This window comes from Carassius carassius, chromosome 20 (genome assembly GCF_963082965.1).
Source record: "Carassius carassius chromosome 20, fCarCar2.1, whole genome shotgun sequence".
Taxonomy (NCBI): domain Eukaryota; kingdom Metazoa; phylum Chordata; class Actinopteri; order Cypriniformes; family Cyprinidae; genus Carassius; species Carassius carassius.
The window spans coordinates 24,608,289-24,633,118 of record NC_081774.1 but is presented as its reverse complement, the minus strand read 5'-3'; the positions used below and the strand labels follow the sequence as shown (position 1 = coordinate 24,633,118).

At 38.5% G+C, this 24,830-nt stretch overlaps 1 protein-coding gene across 13 annotated transcripts in view; it reads right to left on the bottom strand.

Moving 5' to 3' along the window:
* The window catches only part of dlg1b (discs large MAGUK scaffold protein 1b), a 181,761-nt gene that overhangs the window by 105,581 nt on the left and 51,350 nt on the right, over window positions 1–24,830 (bottom strand). For 8 of the 13 annotated variants that reach the window (XM_059502265.1, XM_059502267.1, XM_059502266.1 and 5 more), the window contains exons 3-4: window positions 20,563–20,726; window positions 17,103–17,174 (exon numbers count right to left, since the gene is read on the bottom strand). In XM_059502265.1, coding sequence (XP_059358248.1) covers window positions 17,103–17,174; window positions 20,563–20,726 — 236 coding nt within the window. The remainder of the gene's footprint in view (window positions 1–17,102; window positions 17,175–20,562; window positions 20,727–24,830) is intronic. The other 5 variants (XM_059502268.1, XM_059502274.1, XM_059502276.1 and 2 more) reach the window with 1 other exon arrangement.

The window sequence follows — 24,830 nt, the reverse complement described above, 5'->3', positions numbered from 1 at the left end:
ATTGGTTGTATCGAGTGACCCAAGACGCTCGGACAAAAGTGAGTATACCCAGTTGTTGATTCCGAAGAGCCGCAGGGAAATGCTTTTTCATGCGGCTCATTCTAATCCTATGGCGGGCCATTTGGGACAGGCAGCAACACTGAATCACCTCATGACCCGTTTCTTTTGGCCGGGCATTCACGACAACGTGCATAGGTGGTGCACGTCTTGTCCGGAATGTCAGTTGGTGAACCCACCGGCCGCCCCAAAAGCGCCTTTGCGCCCTCTTCCCTTAATGCAGGTCCCCTTTGAGAGAATTGGTATGGACCTCATCGGGCCATTAGAGCGATCTGCACGGGGACATCGTTTTGCATTAGTCATAGTTGACTATGCAACACGATATCCTGGAGCAGTGGCCCTCCGCAACATTTACGCTAAGAGTGTTGCGGATGCCTTCGTCTTATCTCCCGGGTGGGGGTTCCGAAAGAGATCCTCACCGATCAGAGCACGGCGTTTATGTCACGTACGCTATGCAAACTGTACGGATTATTGGGCATTAAATCGATTCGAACTAGTGTCTATCACCCACAGAACGACGGCCTGGTCGAACGGTTTAATTGCACACTTAAATCCATTATCCTTAAATTCGTTAAAGAAAATGTCAAGAATTTGGATAGGTGGCTAGAGCCCTTGTTATTCGCTGTGCGAGAGGTCCCACAAGCCTCCACGGGGTTTTCCCCCTTTGAGCTTCTCCTTGGACGCCAGCCCCGAGGGGTGCTGGATGTTCTGAGAGAAACTTGGGAGGAGGGGCCATCTCAGGGCAAAAACGAAATTCAGTATGTGCTGGACTTGAGAACAAAACTCCACACGTTGGGGCGGCTATCAATGGAGAATTTGTTACAAGCCCAGGACCGCCTGAGCCAGCTGTATAACCAGGGAACTAGATTGCGCAAATTTGCACCGGGAGAGAAAGTACTTGTATTACTCCCAATGTCGAGCTCTAAATTAATGGCTAAGTGTCAGGGACCGTTTGAGTTCGCACGACAAGTCGGAGATCTCGATTATGAGGTAATACGGTCCAATAGGAACAGGGCCCGTCAGATCTATCACCTCAACCTCCTAAAAAAATGGAATGAGGCGGAATCAGTGATGTTGGCAACAGTGATTGGAGGGGAGGATGATCTCGGACCAGAGGCGAATGTCAAACCACAATTCCTCGCCCTGGCCCCAGGGGGAGATCACCTCTCGCCGTCCCAACTCACTGATTTAACGAAATTACAGGCAGAGTTTGCCGACGTCTTCTCGCCCCTACCTGGCCGTACTAACCTGATTCAGCACCATATCGAGACCGAGCCGGGCGTGGTAGTTCGCAGCCGGCCATATCGCTTACCTGAGCACAAGAAAAAGGTAGTTAAGGCTGAATTAGGCGCAATGCTTAACATGGGGGTAATAGAAGAATCCAATAGTAACTGGGCGAGCCCGATAGTTTTAGTTCCAAAAACGGACGGCTCAGTCCGGTTCTGTGTGGATTACCGCAAGGTGAATGCTGTGTCGAAATTCGACGCGTATCCAATGCCACGGGTTGACGAGTTGCTTGATCGGCTAGGCACGGCTCGTTTTTATTCGACATTGGACTAAACAAAGGGTTATTGGCAGATCCCCTTGTCTCCATTATCCAAAGAAAAGACAGCTTTCACAACGCCATTTGGATTACACCAGTTTGTTACCCTTCCATTTGGGTTGTTCGGGGCACCGGCTACCTTTCAGCGCCTCATGGATAAGATTCTGCGGCCCCATGCGGCTGCCTACCTGGATGATATCATTATATTTAGTAATGATTGGCAGCGGCATATGCAGCATCTGAGGGCTGTCCTGAGGTCGCTGAGGGGCGCTGGACTCACGGCCAACCCAAAGAAGTGTGCGATTGGGCGTGTGGAAGTAAGGTATCTGGGCTTCCACTTGGGGCATGGTCAGGTGCGTCCCCAAATTGACAAGACAGCCTCTATTGCGACCTGCCCACGTCCCAAGACCAAAAAGGAGGTAAGGCAGTTCTTGGGGCTGGCCGGATATTATAGACGGTTTATTCACAATTATTCGGACCTCACCAGCCCTTTGACTGACCTTACTAAAAAGGAGGTGCCAGATACGGTCCAGTGGACAGAGCCATGTCAGCAGGCCTTTACCCAGGTCAAGGCTGCCCTGTGTGGCGGGCCGTTGTTACACTCTCCTGATTTTTCACTCCCTTTTCTGTTGCAGACAGACGCGTCGGACAGGGGGCTTGGTGCAGTCCAGTCACAGGAGATAGAGGGGGAGGAACGGCCGGTGCTGTACATTAGCCGGAAGCTCTCGAAGAGAGAGGCTAAGTACAGCACCATAGAGAAAGAGTGCCTTGCCATCAGATGGGCCGTCCTCACCCTCCGCTATTATCTCCTGGGACGGGAGTTCACCCTCTGTTCGGACCACGCTCCGCTGCAGTGGCTCGACCGCATGAAGGATACCAACGCGCGGATCACTTGTTGGTATCTGGCTCTTCAGCCTTTTAAGTTCAAGGTGATCCACAGGCCGGGTGTTCAGATGGCTGTGGCTGCCTTCCTCTCCAGAAATGGGGGGGGGGGGCTGCAGACCGGATGGCTCCCTGGCCTGAGACGGGAAACGGAACCAGAACCGGAACGAGTAACCCGGAAGTGTTGTGCTATCGTGTGTGTTGATGTCAGAGTGAAAGTCACCATTGGTGTTTATAAAGTGTGTGAAAAAAAAAAATTCACACAAATCCAATATATTGACACATCAAGGCACGCACAGCATACAAATATCATTATTTAATAATATTATTTTATGAAGTACATACAGTAAATGAAGTAAAACACTTACTTTCGGTGTTTTCCTTGTTAAAACCAACTTCCCCATCTGTTCCGCTTCGAGTAAAAGAATCTAACGTTATCTCTCTGAGGAAAGTGTAGGAGTGCACAACATATTAATGTCGCTATAAATCAATATGATGTTATAAAGTAGATATTTTAAATGAGGTAAAACGCTTACCTCTGGTCTCTCCAATCTCTAAGTCAGTTAACGTTAACCCATGTCTGCGCTGCACTGCAGTTCAAATCTGTGAGAGACGGTTAGGCTCGTTTAGGCGCGTACAGCATTTAAATATCATCATAAAGTAAAATCATCTTATAAAATACATGTAAACAAGGTAAAACACTTACTTATGGTGTTTTCCTTTGATAAAACCAAATTCACCGTCTTCTCCCCATCGTGAGTGGAAGAAAATATCTCTCTTGAGAAAAAGTTGTGGAGAGAACAGCACACAAATATCACTATAAATCAATATAATGTTATTAAACACATTTTAAATGAGATAAAAACACTTAACTTACTTTCAGAATGCCCTTATAGAAAATTGACGTCCTCGTCTGTTCCGCATCGCGAGTGAAAGAAAATGTCGTTGAGAAAAGTTTATGCGCACACAGCAAAAAAATATCGTTATAAAACGATATGATATTACAAAACACATTTTATGAGTAAGATTATACACTTTATTTCGCCGTTTTCCATCCTCATATGTGCCGCATCGCGAGCAAAAAAATGGCTATTTCAAATGGGTCAGGCGCGCGCACACCAGTAAATGTCCTGGATGTGACTATTAACACTCAACAGTGTTAATAAAGGTAACTCTGCGTATTTACACTGCCACAGGGGGCTGTTTACACCAGCAAGTATTAATCCTCTAAAAATTCAACACCAAAACTTTAACACTTTACTCTAAAAGTACCCAACACTAGGATTTCAACACTGAAGATTTTGCTGTGTATGTTTGATTAAGCCTTCTCAAAACAAAAAGACAACTTGCCTACACATCATGCATCCTTTCACAATATTAATTTAATTATTTAACCTAGATAAATGTGCAGTATTAGGCGCATATCCAATCGCTTGTGCACAGAGTGGAAGCTGAATCGCGCTTTGCAGGACATGGGAGGCACCAGCCGATAACATTTATTATTTTTTTTTTCATAACACTGTAAGCTTAAAAATACGTGGTCTTTTTTGCTCATAAAAGGTAAGAGCATACATGATTCAGAACTGCACAGGGTATTTTATGTGTGTGCATTCACAATATCAACAAAACCTTGTGATTTTGTAAAAAGAAGGAAAACAAACGCTTTCCAATGCGCTTTCTGTCGTCTGTCTTGAGCAAAACCGCCTCACAACAATGAACTTAAACTCAGCGAATACTTGCCTTACCGACATGATAAATATATCTATATAATGATTTAAATTACTATTTTAAAATGAAATATTTCAATTTGAAAATAAAAACAATTTAATTATGTAATCTGCAAAGATGAATTTCTCTCTAAAGACAGGTCCACTGAGGAGATGGCAAGTCAGGTTCGTTAAATTCATATTTGCGACAATGGATCAGAAAACACTAGTTTATTAACAAATAATTTCATTATCCCATGATTATTTTTTACTTTTTGTTTGTTTTTATTTAATTAGTTTGTTGGTTATTTTGGGCCGCTGTGCCAACATTGTGTTTGCATTCAGTAGCTACAGTCATGGCCAAAAATATAGGCAACCTTGATCAAAGGGGGCTGTGAAAATTAATCTGCATTGTTAATCCTTTTGATCTTCTATTTAATAAAAATTTGCATATTTAAGAATTTAAGTGGGGGGGGGTATCATTATGAAATAAATGTTTTTCTCAAATACATGGACACAATTACCAGCATCCCTAGTAAAATATCTCTGAAGTACACTGTGCAAAAGTCTTAGGCTACAAGTATTTTCACAACAAAAATGGTTTTAAGTTATTTCTATCTTTTGCTGTAATGTGTCAGTAGTAAATATCAGTTTACATTTTCAAACATTATTTTTGACATTAAATGTAATAATCCAGTGAGATTTTTGTTTGCACAAGGAGTCTGACAGCAGCCAGTGCTCCACACAGAGATCTGATCTCATCATCAACAGTCTGTCTGGAATGCCATGAAGAAAAAGAAAAAACTGAGACAGACTCAATCCAGAAGAACTGTGGCAATGTGTCCAAAATACTTTAAGAAACCTACCTGCAAAGCTACCTAAAAACAATGCTCAAGTGCACCTAGGACCAAAGCTTTTTTAACGCATAGTATGGTCACACCTAGGGCTGGGACAACGCGTCGAGGTCATCGATGACGTCGACGCAAAAAATACGTAGACGCAAAATATGCGCATCGATTCGTCGACCTGTTTTTATTTCTCTAAAAAACGTTTGCAAAACGTTTACCTTATGTGCGCTGAATATACGCGATGGCCGGATCAACATTCTGTCCAACGTTATATAACCAATCCAGGGGTTTTTCTGCATTGATCTTTTTTTTTGGCGACTGTCAAAGCCTTTTTGATCGGTGAGTGATGTGAATGAATGCTGCGCCTGACAGGGCGCGTACGAGAGAGAGCCCCGGCTGTGCGCGCGCACTCACAGTTTTCAAACAACACGAGCGCTTCTTGCTCTCTCTCTCCCTCGTGCATATTAATCAAAATCATTAAACACGATAGAAAAAGAAACACCAAAGTTTCACGCGCGCTCGCGCACTCACAGTCTTCAAACTACACAAGCGCTCTTGCTCTCTCTCTCTCTCGCTCTCTCTCTCTCTCTCTCTCTCTCCCCCTCCCTCCCTCCCTCCCTCGTGCATATTAACCAAAATCATTAGACACGATAGAAAAAGGGCAGAACGCCAAAGTTTTTTACGTGGAGCATTCAGAGATTTTTTTTCTCCATGACAGGCTGCTGGCTCCAACTGTTAATTGTTTTTTTTTTTTTTTTTTTTTTTTTTTTTTTTGGAAAAGCACTCAAAGCTTAAAGCCTTCAAGTTTACATTGGTTACTGTATTCTTTCAATTGCTCTAAACAAGTATTTTGGGTGACCTGTTTTATTGAATGCTAGACATCAAGTTAGGCCCTATGTGTTCAGTAAGCTTGTTTCAGTAAGCTATGTGTTTTCAAGGCTTTAAGGTTTTATTGAATGCTATCTCTATACAAGTGCAAAGTAATGCATTCTTAGTCAGTCTTTTATTTTGTAATTTTAAGAGCAATAAACATATATTTCAATGTTAAGGAATTCATGTTTTTTTCATTCAGATATGTAAATCAACATGTATAAATTGTTAGTAGTCAATTAATGGGGAGATAATCGAAATTGAATCGGCCTGAAAAATTAATCGTTAGATTAATCGATGCATCGAAAAAATAATCGTTTATCCCAGCCCTAGTCACACCAAATGCTGATTTAATTTAGTTAAGTTACTAGAAGTTAATTAATTAAATCTATTTATGGCATTATTTTTGACGGCATCCTCACTTTACAGAAATTTTACACAAGCTCATAAAACTTTACACAGTAATGTAGCTTTGCAGGTTTCTTGAAGCGTTTTGGTGACATTGCCACAGTTCTTCTGGATTGAGTCTGTCTCAGTTTGTTCTGTTTCTTCATGGCATTAACTTAAACTTTTCCACGACATTCTAATTTATTAAGATGTACCTGTATATCGTCCTAATGCACGGTGAAGAGGAGAGTCTGAGTGGCTAAAGACTCTCCAAGGACCACAGCTGGAGAACTGCAGAAAATAGTTGAGCCCCGAATCATTGTTAATGTACATAATGAATTGAATATTGAGCATTTTTATCGAAACGTTTGTCTTTCTGTGGCTCTAATAAAGTGTGTATGCTTCATTTATAGAGCAATAATATAGATTGCTCTTTCCATTTGATCCATTTTTTTAAACACTAAACTTCAAACTTATCTATGCCTCATTGTTCACTCTTGAAGTAAACTTGTGTCTGTTTGATGAATAAAGAAACAGTTTTAGACTTCTGGTCAAGTTGAACGTGACGCGTCCGGAGTGTGTGTGAAACCGGTGAGTTCTCCTAGAGTCAGCGCTGCTCTTTTATTTTGATTAGATAATTATTAAGTGTTCAGGAATAGAAGCAGTTAAAGTGTGTGAGTGTACATTGTGCTGGTATAAATGTACGAACCTATGATTTCCGTGATTCGGAAAACGAGGACGGAATAGCGGAATCCAGTCATAAAATCAGAATTCACAGTTTAAAGTGGAATGTCACAGAATTGGTCAAATTTTGAATGAATCAAAAGTAGGTCATTACACTTAAATCAAATTGTGATATGGACTAGTATCTGTTGCTATTAAGCCACAAAAGTTGATTTAAATCTGAATCATGCATGTTGTGCTTGACTCTGTTAATGAAGGGCGCAGACATGAGGTTTCATTTATACTGAAGCGTGTGTGACGCTCAACGTGATTTCAGCTTCTATCGTCTCTCTAAATGAGGATGTAAACATGATCAACATCTCCAAAACTGCTCTAAGAGAGCCTTCATGAGCTTCTGAACATTTGATTAGAGTAAAACTAGCCTCATATAACATACACAGAACTGTAAAGGTATTCACAGCAACCGATGTTGATGTAACGGTCACAAAAACCATCACTGTCCGGGCCAACCAGAAGCCATGGTTGACAGGGGAGGTCTACAGACTCCTGAAGACACGGAACGCTGCCTTCAGAGCTGGAGATGAGGTGGGCCTGAGAACAGCTAGGGCCAACCTGTCCCGTGGCATCAGAGAGGCTAAGAGACAGCACTTCAGGAGGATAGCTCATCAATTCAGCGACAGCAGAGACACTAGGAACCTGTGGCAGGGGATACAGGCCATTACGGACTACAAGCCCCCACCACGGACCTATGACAGCAACATCTCTCTACTGAACGAGCTGAACACCTTCTTTGCTCGCTTTGAGCAATAAAACAGCATCACTGCACAGAAGACTCCACCTCCTCCCGGCGACCAGGTGATGACGCTGACCTCAGACAGCGTGAGGAGATCCTTCAGCAGGATCAATGCACGCAAAGCTCCGGGTCCTGACAACATCCCTGGGCGTGTACTGAAAGACTGTGCAGCAGAACTCACTGATGTCTTCACAGACATTTTCAACATCTCATTGAGTCAGGCTGTTGTTCCCACATGCTTCAAAACTACAACCATCATTCCAGTTCCAAAGAAGCCATCTCCATCCTGCTTCAATGACTACCGTCCTGTTGCACTTACTCCCATCCTCATGAAGTGCTTTGAACGGCTAGTTATGCACCACATCAAGTCGCCCCCCCCCCCCCCCCCCTCCCTGGACCCCTTCCAGTTTGCATATCGGTCCAATCGGTCGACCGATGATGCCATCACCACTACCCTCCACTCAGCACTCACACATCTGGACAAAAAGGACTCATATGTCAGAATGCTGTTCATAGACTTCAGTTCATCATTCAACCAATCATCCCTCAACAGCTCATTTACAAACTGATTCAGCTGGGGCTCAACACTTCGCTGTGCAACTGGCTGTTGGACTTTCTGATTGGACGACCTCAGGCAGTACGGGTCGGCAGCAACACATCCAGCATCATCACACTGAACACTGGGGCCCCCCAAGGATGTGTGCTGAGCCCCCTCCTCTTCACTCTGCTGACCCATGACTGCACACCTTCAGACAACTCCAACCTCTTTAATAAGTTTGCAGATGACACGACTGTGGTGGGTCTCATTAGCAACAAAGATGAGACAAACTACAGGAGTGAGGTGAGCCACCTGGCCAAATGGTGCAGTGACAACAATCTCTCTCTGAGCGTGGAGAAGACAAAGGAGATTGTTGTAGACTTCAGGAGAGCACACACTCAGCATGTTCCTCTGACCATCAACGGTGTGACTGTAGAGAGAGTGAGCAGCACCAAGTTCCTGGGTGTGCACATCACAGAAGACCTCTCCTGGACTGAAAACACCGCAGCACTGGCCAAGAGATCACAACAGCGTCTCTACTTCCTCCGCAAACTGAGGAGAGCCAGAGCCCCGGCCCCCATCATGTACACCTTCTACAGAGGCACCATCGAGAGCATCCTGACGAGCTGCATCACTGTGTGGTATGGCGCCTGCAACGCGTCCTGCCGAAAGACTCTGCAACGCATAGTGAGAGCAACTGAGTAGATCATTGGTGTCTCTCTCCCCTCCCTCCAGGACATTTATGGAACCCGTCTCACCCGCAAAGCCCTCTGCATCACAGGTGATCCCACCCACCCATCACACAGCTTCTTCAGTCGCCTGCCATCAGGGAGGAGACTGCGGAGTCTCCAGGCCAGGACCAGCAGACTGAAGGACAGCTTCATCCATCAGGCTGTCAGGAAGCTGAACTCCCTCCCGAACTTGCCCCCCCTCCCCTCTTCTGCCCCAGACACCACTGAACAGAATTTGAGTTCTGTTGTAAGTAATCTTAAAGATTCCTAAATGCATCTACTTTCGGAAGGCCAAATAAAGTGCTTTTGCTTTCACCTAGATACACACAGCATCTCCTAGACATGGCTGCTTCAACACTAACTGCGGTTACTGAAACCATGCCTTCTTTTTTGTGTGAACATTTGGGCGGCATTACGCAAATATATCCACATAGTGAAGTAGACGTGGGGGCCTGTTTGAATTAGCCGTTTTGGGGGGCGTTGATGAGTCTTGCTACGCCACAGATTTTCAGGTTAATAAAAACTTAAGGAATTTTCCTGAACTTTTATCATGCTAGTGTAAATTACAAATTTATGAACATATAAAATTACACTGCAATATTTCATTCACAACGGAGTGTTTCACATCCTGTAAAGACTAACAAGTGCAGAATTCAAAGTGACAACTCATACAGGAGAGATATCCAGACACCCCACAGAGAAAGTGTTTTAGCAGATTTCAAGCATGTCCCCAACAGATGCAGCCCCACCATCAGTCACCTCACACACATTTTAACACTGAGCCGACTGTGTAAAAGCAGCCTTAATATAGCTCATACAGTAGATTGTCCTGAAATGCAGTGTAAGAAGAAATATTTGATACGCACAGTGATTAGTCCTTCCCTTCAGAAGCAGCCTCCGTACTAGTGCATGCTGCAGTTTCACAAAGGGTTTTGGATCAAAATAAACTAAAAGAACACTGGGTAATAATTTTAACAAAATAGTGCTAGTGTTGGTGTACATGTTAAAGCAGGAACTTGGCTGGGCGGGGGGCAAATTACTCAGAAATAGCCCACATTTCTTCTGACTTGCAAGATGAATGCTGACGTTACCAAGTCACATACACATGCGTCTGAATCTTAGTCTTAATATTTTTTAAACATTTTAACCTCCAAAGTAATTCAGTGTCTCTGGATTAAATATACAATATTGAGATTCATAAATGTGAAAAGTACATGTTGTATTTGCAAACAGTATAATAAAAAATTATATTTTATTAAGGGTGTAACGGTACGTGTATTCGTACCGGACCGTTTCGGTGCAGGGCTTTCGGTACGGTGCACATGTGTACCGAAGGACCGAATGCAATATTTTGTGTGCGGAACATTGGTACATTTTCGTGTTTACAAACGAACATATTAAGTGGCGGAAGTCTCCGCATTCAGCGCAAATCCCGCCCTGCAGCTGACTCTAAGGCCGGTGACACACTGGCTGCGTGGCATGAGCGTGGCGTTTCTGCTGCGTGTCCATAGCGTGACGGCTGCCTCGCGTTTTCTGTGTCTTTACACACCAGAATCGTGCCTGACGCAGCGCTGCTGCTACACAAGGCACTTAGCTTTGTTGCTCATAATGAGATTGAATTAGCTTTGTGCATTTAGAAGGTGCACTATGTAGAAATTTTCAATTGCTGTTTGCAAACACAACATTCAAACCAGGCCCATGTACCCAATTATAGGTCTCTGTGGAACAAAAAGGGTGCATCTCCCAAGTATTGGTCTTTTCCAAACCTGGGGCCTCATTTATAAAACTCGTCGTTCATTTCCAATCACTCCACCGCCCCACTCGCCACATGTACATATGCTCAAAAGCTAATTTTGCATATGCACAGAAGTTTTCAGATTTAAAATACCTTGCATACACCAGAACCTGTGCAAAAATTCCTTTATAAATCGAAGTCAATTTCTCCACCCCGTCTCCTCCCCAAAATCACCATATATGGAGCTTACAACACCTTGGTTTGTACACATGGGTCATAGTTTGTGTGCAGATTTTCCCATCAAGATTGTTTTTATAAATTCCACCTTTTGTGCAGGAAGTGGTGTACGCCTCTTCCAAGGCTGGTTATGTGCGTACACAACGGTTATAAATGAGGCCCAGGGACAGGAGTTCTTTTTTTTTTTTTTTCAACAAACCAAATCAACAAACAGAAGCCCAAAGAGGCCATGCATTATTATTTTCTTTCTTGTTTTCACATTATTGCAACCATTTTGTTATGCCTAGGACATGAGAATAAAAAATAATGCTGCATGTCTTTAGGATTTCTTTAAAACTGGGGAAAATGCATTCCGAAATTCTGTTCATAAAGACATGGAAACATTTAACTTTTTTTATACTCTTTTTCAGCGATTGCAATTAAAGATAAGGTCAGACAAATGAAATGTGTAAATTATATATAGTCTAAAAACAGTAGCTATATTGTGAAAATAATAAATTTTGCCTTACATGTGTTTTATAATAGTTGATGACCTTAAAAATACCGTATTTTACGGACTATAAGTCACACTTTTTTTTAATAGTTTGGCTGGTCCTGCGACTTATAGTCAGGTGAGACTTATTTATCAAAATTAATTTGACATGAATCAAGAGAAATGAACCAAGAGAAAACATTACCATCTACAGCCGCGAGAGGGCGCTCTATGATGCTCAGTGCTCCTGTAGCCTACCACTGAAAATCCAGTGATTCAATGAAGTGGAATAAGATCGCGGGAGCTTGGTGAACTTGCTTAACGTTACCAGTAACTGTTGGACTCGCTGGCTTATGTTAATTTTAGCCTATTCAGCCTCCCGGGTATGTTCTTTATGCTGTTGTGTAGCTAACTGGTAATGTGTTATGTTTAACATACCAGGCAGCCTGTGTACTATTGTGTACCGTTAGCTGAATAACTTGCCTTTCCAGATTACCAATATCTGTTCTTGGTCTTGGATTTTGTTAAATAAATTAAGTTAATATTTCAGTTAACAGTTTTCAGTTGTTTTCAGTGGTATGCTACAGGAGCACTGAGCTGCATAGAGTGCCCTCTCGCGGCTGTAGACGGTAATGTTTTCTCTCCGGTTCTTGGTTCTGAATAAATGCAACATGTTTTTTTCCTCGTCATGACGAATTTTTGGACTGATGCGACTTATAGTCCGAAAAATACGGTAAATGAACAGTGCAGAACACAACCAATGTTCTTGTGAGAAACAATAAAAAAAATAAAAAATAAAAAAAAATAATTCACACTCTCACAGTTGATTTAAATCTGATGTAAAATCTAATCTCAGCTTTAAATCTGGTTTAAAATGCGATATAAGGTAATATATAACGTTAGTACTGTAGGTGTATTATTCATTTTTTTATATCAACAACACATACAGAAGCACTTAATTGCACTGGTGTATCTTACTTTATACTATTTTGCTGTGTAAGCTTTATATTTATTACTGCTATTTAACTGACCTTGTAACATGCATTAATATAAAGAAAATATGACCTGAAATTATGACTCAGAAAACTTTAAACAATAGGATTACTTTATTGACCATATAGACACAATGATGAATGATGACAAAACTAAAACTGAACGACAAACAAATTTACCAATTTACGGAAGAGGATTAATCCTCTTCCATAAATCAGTAAATTTGTTTGTCTTTCAGTTTTAGAGTAAAAAAAATTAAACCATCTCGAGATTAAAGTCATTAAATTTTGAGAAAAAATGTAAAATTTTGAGAAAAAAGGTTGAAGTAAAATGCTGAGAATGAAGTCATTAAATTACGTCAAAAGTCTCATTGGACAACGTTATCCAGCGTCTGCAGTGGGTTGGGTTGGAGAGTAATGCACTGGGGAGTAGCATATGATCTGATCGACTGGGTTCGAGGCAAACTCGCTTTTCTCATCACATATCACATCGGAAAAGTAGTAATCAATTGCTTAACGAGTGTTTAATAATAATTTATTAATTAGTGGGAGGCAGTATATAGGGAGGACTTTGTTGTCCCAATAAGGCAGCATCTATTTAATAATTTCAATAAATAAAAGCTTGGTTATTAAAATGTTATTATTGCATCCAGTTAATGTATAACAATACTGAGGTGCAAATAGTATCTGCCACTATTTACAAGTATAAACAGCATCTAAATTACTACTATTTACACTTTGTGGAAAGTGGGGCGGGTCCGAGAGCCGTGGGAATGGAGCGAGGCCGGTGGAGTGATTGGAAATGAACGACACCTGCGAGACTCATCGGTCTCGAGTCCCACGGAGGAGATGGAAGGATATAAAACAGGAGCGACGACAGTGAAGGACGAGAGAGGACCGGGCCTGGGATTTATTCTGTGTTTTGATTTTTTTTTTTTTTTTTTTTGGCAGTCGTCCGTGAGGAACGTAAAGTAGAACATTCATACACATTAGAAAAGGCAGAAGAAAACGTCAGTTCTTTATAAAATTATTATTTTTATTTTACCTTAAAATTATATCGACTAAATTTGATTTAAAAATCACCTGCTGTGGCACACTGAAAAAAAGTGTTTCATTAATCCAATTAAAAAAAATTTAGGGTAATGATTCACATCTATATTTTTAAGTTGAGACAATAGTTATTTATTTTTCATTGGCTCAAGTAAAAAAATATAGATGTGAATCATTAGCCTACCCTAATTATTATTTTTTTAATTGGATGAATGAAACACTTTGCATCTTTGTTTTATTCGCACCAACATTATTTGATTTTAACATTTTGGAATAATTTATTTATATAGCATACCTTTATTTAGTCTCACTGGTAAAGACCTTTTTTTTTTATTTAAAACCAAATTTAAAAACTAAAATACTGAATGCTGATTAAGAAACATCTTATTGAATGTTTGTTGATTGTGTTGTTTGGACTGTAGAACTATGCAGTTGTTGCCTTTAATTTCACATGGTTACAGTTAATCTTTTCATTTAAGGCCAGTTCTATGTAATTTCAACCCAATTCAAAAACAAAAGCTTAATGCTGATGTCTGTACCATCTATGTGTGTATTGAATGTAGGCTACTTGCTGTGCAGTTACTGCTTTTAATTTCAGATGGTTACGGTTATTGTTTTCAATGGACAAAAGTTTTGCCTATTAAATACCAAATAAACATCTTGTTTATGCACACTTTCCTTCTTTCTTGTTTGTTGCTTAAAGATAAAAAAAAAAAAAAACGGAAATCTGTATCGGAATCGGACAGTTTGTTTGCAAAAAATCGGTATCGGAATCGGTCATGAAAAATCATGATCATGCATCCCTAGTTTATATAGAGTTTTTTTGAAAGGCTTTGTCTTTATAATAGGGAAATTAGTTTGGCTGTAATGCTCAGACAACTTTCAAAATAGTAAAAACAACATGAAAAAGAATTGTGATAAAATCGTGATATTAAAAAAAATAATAATAATTGTGATATGATATTTTTTACCATATCGCCCACTCCTACCTGCATGGATCATTATTAGCTCTGCCTAAAGACAGCGCAGCGTGAGCGCAGAACAAATGCATTTACTCACTGGTCTCATTAGGCAACCACTTAACAGCGCTGTGATAAGTTTGGAGCTGAGCTCTCTTATACAAACCACAGATGTCAAAGTGATTTAAACTACTTTAAAGGCAGATGAAACGGCGCTGCCATTCTCAACAACACTGATGCGGAAAACAGGAGAAACATTGTGTGACAAACTATGCAGTTAGAATACTTTTCAATCCACAAATGAATATATAGAACGGATTTACTGTAGTAACATTAAACCTACATAATTATTACATTATTTTTAAATACTCGTTTAGTAACTGATTTCCAATTTTCTCATGTGAGGAGATGAGAAAAGAAAGAATTGCAAGTTCCGAAAAAGGATTTGAACCCAGTCAATCGTATCGCAAGTTACTCCCCAGTACAATACGCTTCAAACCACCCCACTGCAGATGCTAAATAACACTGTCCAATGAGATGCAATGAACATTACACGAATGTGTTTATTCTCCACTTTTTTCTTGAAATGTATTTATTTTTCCTCTAAATTTAATGAGTTTATTCTCAACATTTTATTTTGACTTTTCTTCTCAATGTTTTTTTTTTTTTTTTTTTTTAGAAACAAAGACTTTATTCTTGAAATTTAATGAGTTTAATTTCAACATCTTTTTCTTGAAATTAAAAAAAAATAATTATTGAAATTTTACGACTTCAATCTCGAAATGTTTGGCCCTAGTCCTCTTCTGTACCAAACAGAACAGTGAATTTTAGCTATTTTTAGGTAATGATTGATTGTGAGCAAAAGTAGATTGTTTGGAGCATTTTATAGCACAAATTTAGCAAAAACATCTGGTATTCTCTCTTATTGCTTCTCCAGGAATCGCCCAGACAATTGACCATTCGCAAAGAGTTTGAAATGATAGGCAATCTGACCAATCATAATGCAGAGTCCGCCATCATGCCCAACAAACAATTCAGACAGAAGAGTAGATAATCTTTGGTGGACTTAAACTTGGAAAATGTGTATTGATGTCTTTCTGCAGTTGAAAAAAAAATACATTCTGATGTCCATTAATGTTTATTTTGTGCTTTAAGTAACCTGCATTTGTCTTGCCTGTCGATGTGTTGTCAGTTTGAAAATGCCTTAAATTGGGAAATGTCTTTTTGTTCTGCAGAGACCGAATACTCCTTTCACAATATTCAAGCCACACACCCAGCCCTTGACGTGATAGTTTCTAGAACACATGGCCCAACCGACATACAAACCTGTGGCATAATTGATGAGTGATAATATATATTTCAAAAAATTTATTTTCAAGCAGTTTAGCCATCTTTAGTCAAGCTCACTGGTCTATTATAAAATATCACTTGTCTAGCTTAGTAATAAACAATTACATGTAATCAAAAACGTAATTACAATGCCTAGTAATCAGTGGAGATACAGCAGTCAATAAAGCAATAACAACACAAGCTAATTTTTTTTCTGTTGAGACAGGAGAAACTAGCAGAGCTTTAGGAGTTAAAATAATAGATACATTCATGGTAAAGTCTGATACTCCTCAATGCTGTGCATCATTATTGGGTGGTGGCCAACAATCTCCTGTGACCTGGGTTTTCCCATAATGAACCTTTTCACAATTTCAACTTTGGATCATGAACTTCTGCATAATAACATTTGATGGGAGATATGGGGTACATGAGAGACCATAAAAATAATATTGTATTTCCATTTTCATTTGCAATTACCATTCCATGACTTTTTATTGTCTGTCTTATTTTTTATTTATTAGTGCTAGATTTTATTTCATATAATCACTTAAATTCTGTATACGTTGAATCTCCCTTCTCCAAAGACAAATTCCTTGTGGGTTTGTAAACATACTTAAAAAGCTAAGCTATATTAGCGTTTACTACTATTTTTTAGCAATAACTTTATGCTGTTGAATAGAAGACAAAGTACAGTTAAAAAAATATAAAAAACTTTGCAATGTTAATTATTAGAAATGTGTAATCACAGTTTGGGTTAGTAGTGAAATAGACAAAGTATAAACATCAAGGTATAATCATTCTACACATAAGGCAAAAGTTTCGGTATAAAAAACAGAGATATAAAAACACATTGGTAACAGGAGATTTTGAAACCAAAACACCAAACTGACATTTTCACAATTTTCTACAAAAATATTTTTAAATCCAATCCCACAAATTATAAAAAGTTATCAGCTGTATCAGGTTGATTATATTTTAGAAAGAAATGTCACATTTTAAAGATTAAGAATTCAACTGGCTATCACATTTTGCATTTCAAAATTGTGAAAATGCCACCCACAGCTTTTGGCCACCAAAAAATTTCCCATTGATAATGTTGTGACATTTGTCCATGGCAGACCCATAAAGCGAGCCTAAATGAATGAACTCAATGACACACGAGTCCCTCTGTTCTTGGAGTAAACCCCATCGACGAGGCTTCGGGAATAGGGTAGGAGGAAATGAGCGGCCCAGACATGCGGCCATGGGGGATGCCCAACCCACCAGACTTGTGCCGGTATGATACTTACTTGGTCCAGCTCACTGGGTGAGGATTTCGCTTTAGCGAGCACATGAAGGATTTCATTTAGGAGGGGAGAGTCCTGAGGGTAGCCATTTTTTTTACAGAAAGAAACAAGAGGGAAAAGAAAAAGGACATTGAAATACACAGCAGAGGGGCAAGTTAGGCAATTTTATTTAAAATGACTTATATTCCATCCACTAGTATAAAGTTCAAAAGCCTGAAAAAAGCAGCAACTAATATTTTGTTTGTATAAAACAAAATATTAGAGAGTAGTACTGCAAATTAAAGTGGAAGAAAAATGAAAATAAACCTGAATAAGTGATTATTGCATTAATGGATATGACAGACCATTCCAAGTCAACTCTTTAGGGCTAAGATTTCCAAGCTGTAGTGATATAAAGGTGTACCAGTTTATAGAATCAGACCAGTTTACTGACTAACTCATCCTCAGAAAATATACATTTTGTCTTTTGACACGGGTCATTCTGGAAATGTTATACTGTTGTCAGTGGAATATTAGTCAATCAGTAAAGCTCCTTTTTCAGACTAAGCTAATGTGTGGAGCCAATGATGCTCTGCTAAAAAAAGAATATGCTGTTCTTTTATAAATATATTTAAAAGTGGCTGTTCATGTTGTACATGTCATCCCACTGCAGGCAGGTGGTGGTATTGTGACAACTGCCTTTACAAAAAAAACAGCTACAAACATACATATTACATCAATATGTTTCACACATCGAAGTCTAACTGCGGTTTGAATGTTTTCATATAAGATGAAAGAAAAATACTGCTGTATGTTCAGCTTTTGGAAGTAAAAAGAGAAGTGTATCCTACAATTTACAATGAAAAAAAATGTTAACAGAATTCCCTGTGAGACACTTCATAATTTATATTTTTCAATTAAATGAATATTCCTCGTTAGTTTAACTTCTTCTTATCAGTTATGTACATTAGGGTTCTGTGTTTCATATTATGTTATAAAATTCATGTTTATTGCATTATTTTATGTTGTGTGTTAAATGGATAGTTGACCAGAAAATGAATATTAGTTGTTATCTATTAACCGGCAGGCCATCCAAGATAAACGTGACTTTTTTTTTCTTCAGTAAAACAGTAAGAAATATTTTTAGCTGAAACCATGGTCCTTGGTGAATCATAAAATGCAAGTCAGCGGATGCCCATATTTGTATTTGTATATTTGTATCATGGAACACAACATTAAAACCTATGGCTCATATGATGTATATTAAGGTCTTATGAAGAGACTGGTCTGTATAAGAAACGGAACATAATTCATAATCAATTTAGTTTGCAGAAATGGAAAAGTAAAATTCTAAAGTGACTGATAGCTTGATAGAAAGATTGCATATTTTTACGTTTTGGATGTACTATAATGTTGAATTATGATTTTTAAAAGGACACAGAGTGACACTTCATATTAAGACTGTTGTGGTGTCAGTAGAAAGTGCCCAAAGTCTAGCATGACCGTGGCTTTACTATGACATTGTTTTGTATTGGTGTGAATGACACTGTGCACCTTCTTTCTATATTAGTATTTATTTAAAAGCTACTTGTGATGAACTTTGATTCTTCACATGGCTTTCCCTTCACCAACTGTGTTCCTATGGTGGTTGTCAGTATATGTTAAAGGTACAAAACATCAAAAAAGCTACAAAGTTTAGTAGCAGTGAGGTTATAAATTATTTCATTGTACATTTTTAAGCTGTAAATATATACAGGTTGTTCTGTAAAGCTGTTTTACATTTGTACCGGAATTTTATTATTTATAATTCATCTGAAAACAACAGCTTTTTTTTTTACAGTTGCAAGACACTAGAAAGATAGTGGTCTGTCAAGTCACTATCCAAAATCAATTTCATTAATACAAGCGATTAATTTTAGCAATCTTAAAAGGCATGTTAGTTAATTTTTTTATCTATTTAGTTTGTTCACAATTATGTTCGACAACATAGTAGGGCAAAACGTTTAGTAAACTTTAGTAAGAATTAAGAATATAAACTGCAAAATGTCTGGAGTTACCTTAGAATTCCAAAGCTTATTTGTCCAGCAAGTAAACTAAAATTTCAAACATTCAGTCATACAGGAGTCATCTATGAGCACTTTTGGTCCTGTGTATTTCTCACTGTCAGTAATTTTGTCATTACTGTTTTTCAAAGCATTTTGTGGTGGAATGACACTTGAAAGATTTTTGGAATATAAATAATATAAATTTATGGCTAATAGTATAAATTTATGGCTAGAAAGTTTCTTAAAAACAAAAAAATTGTGATTTTTGCCATTTACCAATTAATTTACAGATCTAAAATTATTGGAGCGTAATGAATTGAGAACTTACAAAACTATGTATAAAAAGTTTGTTCATTTTGTTGTGTGCATTATGCATTTGTAAGTAACTTTTACACTTAACTCAAAGCAAAATAAAACTGACAGGAAGAGTCAACTATTTTGTTGTCTTCTCCTCTCCCATTCGCAGCTTACCACGTCCACTGTTTTCCACATTTTTCATAACTGTGGTGAGAAATGACCAGTGCTGAAATAGTTTTCATGACACTTTAAACAAACATCAAGCAGCAAAAGTCTGAAGGTCTTCTTACATCCACTCCTACATTTAAAAATATATATTTTTTACTGCTTGTTCAGTTTAGTCACAATTCTGTACCAACTTATCTATCTTGTTATTCTTTCAAGAGGTCATTTAATGACTGAAGATTTCTTTCTTTCAGGATATTCTGCATAAGTACAGTATTCCGTTCCTCTGCATCAGGGAAAGAGAACATGTGCTACTAAAGTATTCAAGTGCACAAACAGCATGCACAGAGACTGCAGATAGAGCCAGGGAGCGTAAAGACTCATTCGTCGTATTTGTTTTCAACCACGTCATGCACAGCTACTGAGACCAATTTGCTCTCCCTGAATCCAAGACGACAGAGTGTCTTTTCTGACAATTTCTGTGAAAGTGTCATTCTGTACACGATTTCAAGCAGACCCTTTTAAGATGGATTACAGTAAATTTTAGTATCAATGATGGCTGTGATATCATGCAAAGCAGGATGTCAAATTCTCAGAAAGCCTGACTGATGATTACATAAAGGGTGTGACTGTAAAAGCATATGCACTTTCCCCATTCAGAACAGTTACAAATGAAGATTAAGACTGCCATAAATTCCCAATAAACATGTCAATCAACAGTCACCCATGTTTGGTTGTCCCTTTGTAATCTGAATCCTATATAATTAAATGACCATGTTGTGGCATGATTTGTGAAAAACAAGCAGAATGCCATTTTCTAAATTTCTTTAAAAAAATGTTTGTGAGATGCTATAAATGTGTTTGCAGACTTTGAATGACATACAAAGTTTTAAACACGGCGGCAATATACCTAAAAAAAAAATCAGAGCTATATTCAGTAATCCAATTAAGAAGATTAGAAATTAAAGCACACTTACCTCTATGCTGGTGCTAAGGCTGGGCAGGGTGTCTGAAGTCACCGTTGTGCTTTGAATGCTGGAGAAATCCCACAGGTTCACTGGGGGTATTGCATCGGGCACTTTCACTGATTCCCCACATCGCTGATTATCCAATAAGGTCACTTCATAAAATTCCTGGATATCTGTTAAAAGAAAAGATTTATTGAATTATTTTCAGTAATACCAATATCTGAGTGGGCTTACTAAAAAGAAAAGGATAAGCAAGATACAGTGGCCCCACAAAATATGTAGGCCACATGTAAATGTAATACTTTCAATGCATACACAATTTAATTTCATAAAGTCATTTTTGCCATTAATTATAAACAATCAGCAACACTGTAATTCTTTTAGTGGATCCATGGAGTCATTTCCGTTCAAGTTCATACAGGGCGCAGCAGCCACAGGTGTAGTTTATCACAATAACTATGGATGTTTCACTAACGTTTGACAACCGGAAAATGGCCAAAAAAACTTTCTTACATTTTTAATTGTGTCTTAAGTGTCCAAATGTCTTTTAGTGGGGCACTGTATTTGCAAGATAAATAGATGGATAGAAGTGTTTTGAAGGTCATTAAAAGGCACAGTTATTGTGCAGATTAAAGTCTTGTGAATGCTTGTTTATTAATGGTCAGGGTCTCTTTACTGATGTTATTTAGTAGCCAGTGACATGAATCTATAAATACACATTTTACAGTGAACATCAGTTTAAAGATTACAAACAAAAGATTACAAACAAGAGTGTCGACTGAAGCTAGAGGTCATGGGAGATTTAAAGGTCATTCACAGCTGTTACAACATTCATCAGGTTATAAACAATGATGCAAGGGTTAGGCAAGTATGCTTTCAACAAAAACAACAGATGGACCCTACAGGAACTTTTTATTATGAACATTTATAGCACGTATTTGAAAGCCAGCACCAAGTCATAAGTAAACATGCATATTTATGTATGTGCATGGCAGATAAGACAGAAGCTCACACCACTTAAAAAAAAAAAAAAATCTGTTGCAATCCACACATAAGGCACATGTGCAGTTTAAAATAAATTAGGGAACTAGTCTCTTCCACAAGTAGAGGGGAAACGACTGTTTGAAAGAATGGCGTGCTGTGGTTAGCCATGCTGCTCGACACTCGGCCGAGGGAGAAAATAGCATAGGGATATAGCTCTTCTATGCATGTCAGAGATTGGGTAACAGGTCTGAAAATACCTGCGGGATCACATGAACCTACACAGCAATGAGAATAAATATTTTTATAATGCACACTGGAGGGGGTGATTTCCTCATCTCTGGTTTCCCTTTGAAATACTGTGACCAGTGACTTCACAGCCCCTCTGAAAAACCACTGCAGGCTTGTAACTAGGCTCCCACTAGTGAGCATTAATAATTTAAATCTAGAATATTTTATGTAATGTTAGGGTATGTAATGCTTTTTATAAACATTTTTGTTATACTGGTCTGTATAGCAATGGATTGCAATACTGTGCAAATCTCAGGACCTTAAAATATTTACCCACTGTTCGGTCCGAATGCAATGACAGAATGCCCTGTAACCACCTGTCAACATATGTATGTACATACCTCCACACACCCAAAAGGGAGAGTTTGGTGCATGGCTACTGTCCAGGCTAAGCCAGAGGGTGTTTAGCTAATGTTGAAAAAGAAATTCAGATACCATTACAGAAGTGCAAGCCAAAATCGCAAGCAAAAAAAGATGCCTACTTTTACCTGTCAAGACATATCTGTACTTTTTATAGACCAATGAAACACAAAAGGGGCATTTGTAAAGAGTGTTTGAAAAAATGCTGTGACACAAGTAATGCAGAAGCTGCATATTCCAACTTTGGCCAGAAATAAAAAAAAAAATTTGTCCCACAGACACAAAAGTTCAGGTTGGCTAAACTAATCCAGGATTTATTTCTTGAGATTAATCGCTGTTCCTTCACTTGTCAGTTCCCCTGTAAGCCCCAGAGAAGCTAGAGGTTGTCACAGAATCTGACTGACCTCTCAGTCATGCAACTACTCCCAAAATAAAACAACAACAAAAGGAAAACAAATACGGAGTCGGTTTACTGAAAGATAAAGACCAGATTTACTCAGGTGAAATATAAGAGCCTTCATTTCACCTTATTGAAAATACTTTTTTGATTTGTTTGAATGTTTGTTTGGTTTTTGAAAAATCATACAAGTGATCACAGGTTTTTTTTTCCTGACTCTGACTACCTGGAAATTGAAATTTCAAACTGACATTTCTATTTGTGTGCCAGTGACTGACATTATTCCAAAGCATGTGTATAACATGTAGTGACATCTGATAGCAGGTAACTGCTGGTTATGCGACAACTCTTTAGTGTTAGGGGGAAAAAAAAGAATGGTAGAACACAAGATGTCAAGAGCAGCTTGAAATTTGCAACCAACCTGCCCAAAAGTAGGGGTGAAAAATAAGAACAAACAATGCTATCTTATCCCTAAAAAGGGCAAAACCATAAAGAGACATCAGGAAATTAATGTATTGATATTTTCCATCTTATTGGAACATACATAATACAATATCTGAAAAAAAAATCTATTTTTTCAAAACTAGACTTTTATATTTGATTTCAATGTTTGTATCCCACAGGATACATCAACCCTTTGAAAATAAATAATTTAATAAATAAATTCACACATTTATCAATGCTTGTTACAATAGGTTTTAATTCCTGAACACTTTGGAATACTAAGGTTGATCTCTTTTTAAAGACGACACATAGCAGATTATTGATATGAAAATATTTTAAAATAAGACAGAATAAAAAAAAGTTATAAAAGTTTAAGTTTACAGTAAAGATAATGTTGTATAGCCTACTATTTTTATTTTATTTTATATAAAATTAATCTGAAATCAAAGCCATATGTCTAACCAAGTTGTGCTCCAAATTTTAAGTTGATATCACAACAATTGTGATTCCTGTGACACTCCAACTCTACAGATTTTTTCTGATGCAGTTTTCTGTCACAAATCAATCATTTTCTGTCACAGTATCACTTCTATTACAAAACAGTCTCCAAATATGGAACACTGACATATATGGAACACTTTCCAACGATATGCGTTTTGTCTAGATTTTAAAAAGATTCGATTTTCTAAAGCACAAGCCACAAAATCAGTCTATATATATGTTTTTATATCTTGATTTATACTAGGAATGCACCGATACTGATAATGAGCTCCTGTACTCGTACTCGTTAAAATGCCCCGATACCACACGGCATGTGATAAGTGGCATATTCAGACAAAGAAACACAGACAACAGAACAACAGACAGCAGAATGGAGTTATTAGATTAAGGTTTTCTATGTAGGATATCTATGCAATAAATATAATGTTAAACATTCAGTATTAACGCATGTACAGCTGACATGCACGAGCTGATAAAGCACGCTGAGTGGATTGAAGGCGCTGCGGCGGAGATGCGCGAGCTTGTCGAGTGAACATACATTTCATCACTGGAAATTTTGTAGTTCGCTCGGATAGGTCAAAAACAAGTAAAACAATGCACAAGTTACTTAAAGCGTTAGTTCACCCAAAAATGAAAATTCTGTTATTAATAACTCCCCCTCATGTCGTTCCAAACCAGTAAGACCTCCATTTATCTTCGGAACAGAGTTTAAGATATTTTAGATTTAGTCCCGAGAGCTCTCAGTCCGTCCATTGAAACTGTGTGTATGGTATACTGTCCATGTCCAGAAAGGTAAGAAAAATATCATCAAAGTAGTCCATGTGACATCAGAGGGTCAGTTCGAATATTTTGAAGCATCGAAAATACATTTTGGTCTAAAAATAGCAAAAACTACGACAAAACAAAGCAGTTTGTCATATCCGGTTCGCGAACGAATCATTCGATGTAACCGGATCTTTTTGAACCAGTTCAACAAATCGAACTGAATCGTTTTAAACGGTTCACGTATCCAATACGCATTAATCCACAAATGACTTAAGCTGTTAACTTTTTTACTGTGGCTGACACTCCCTCTGAGTTCAAACAAACCAATATCCCGGAGTAATTCATGTACTCAAACAGTACACTGACTGAACTGCTGTACAGAGAGAACTGAAGATGAACACCGAGCCGAGCCAGATAATGAATCGTTCACAAGTCAAGAACCGGTTGCATCGGTTTTCGGATCACCAGTAGTTCTTTTGGACAGTTCGATTCAATAAACCGGTTGAAGAAAACGGTTCACCGGTTCTTTTGCGCTCGA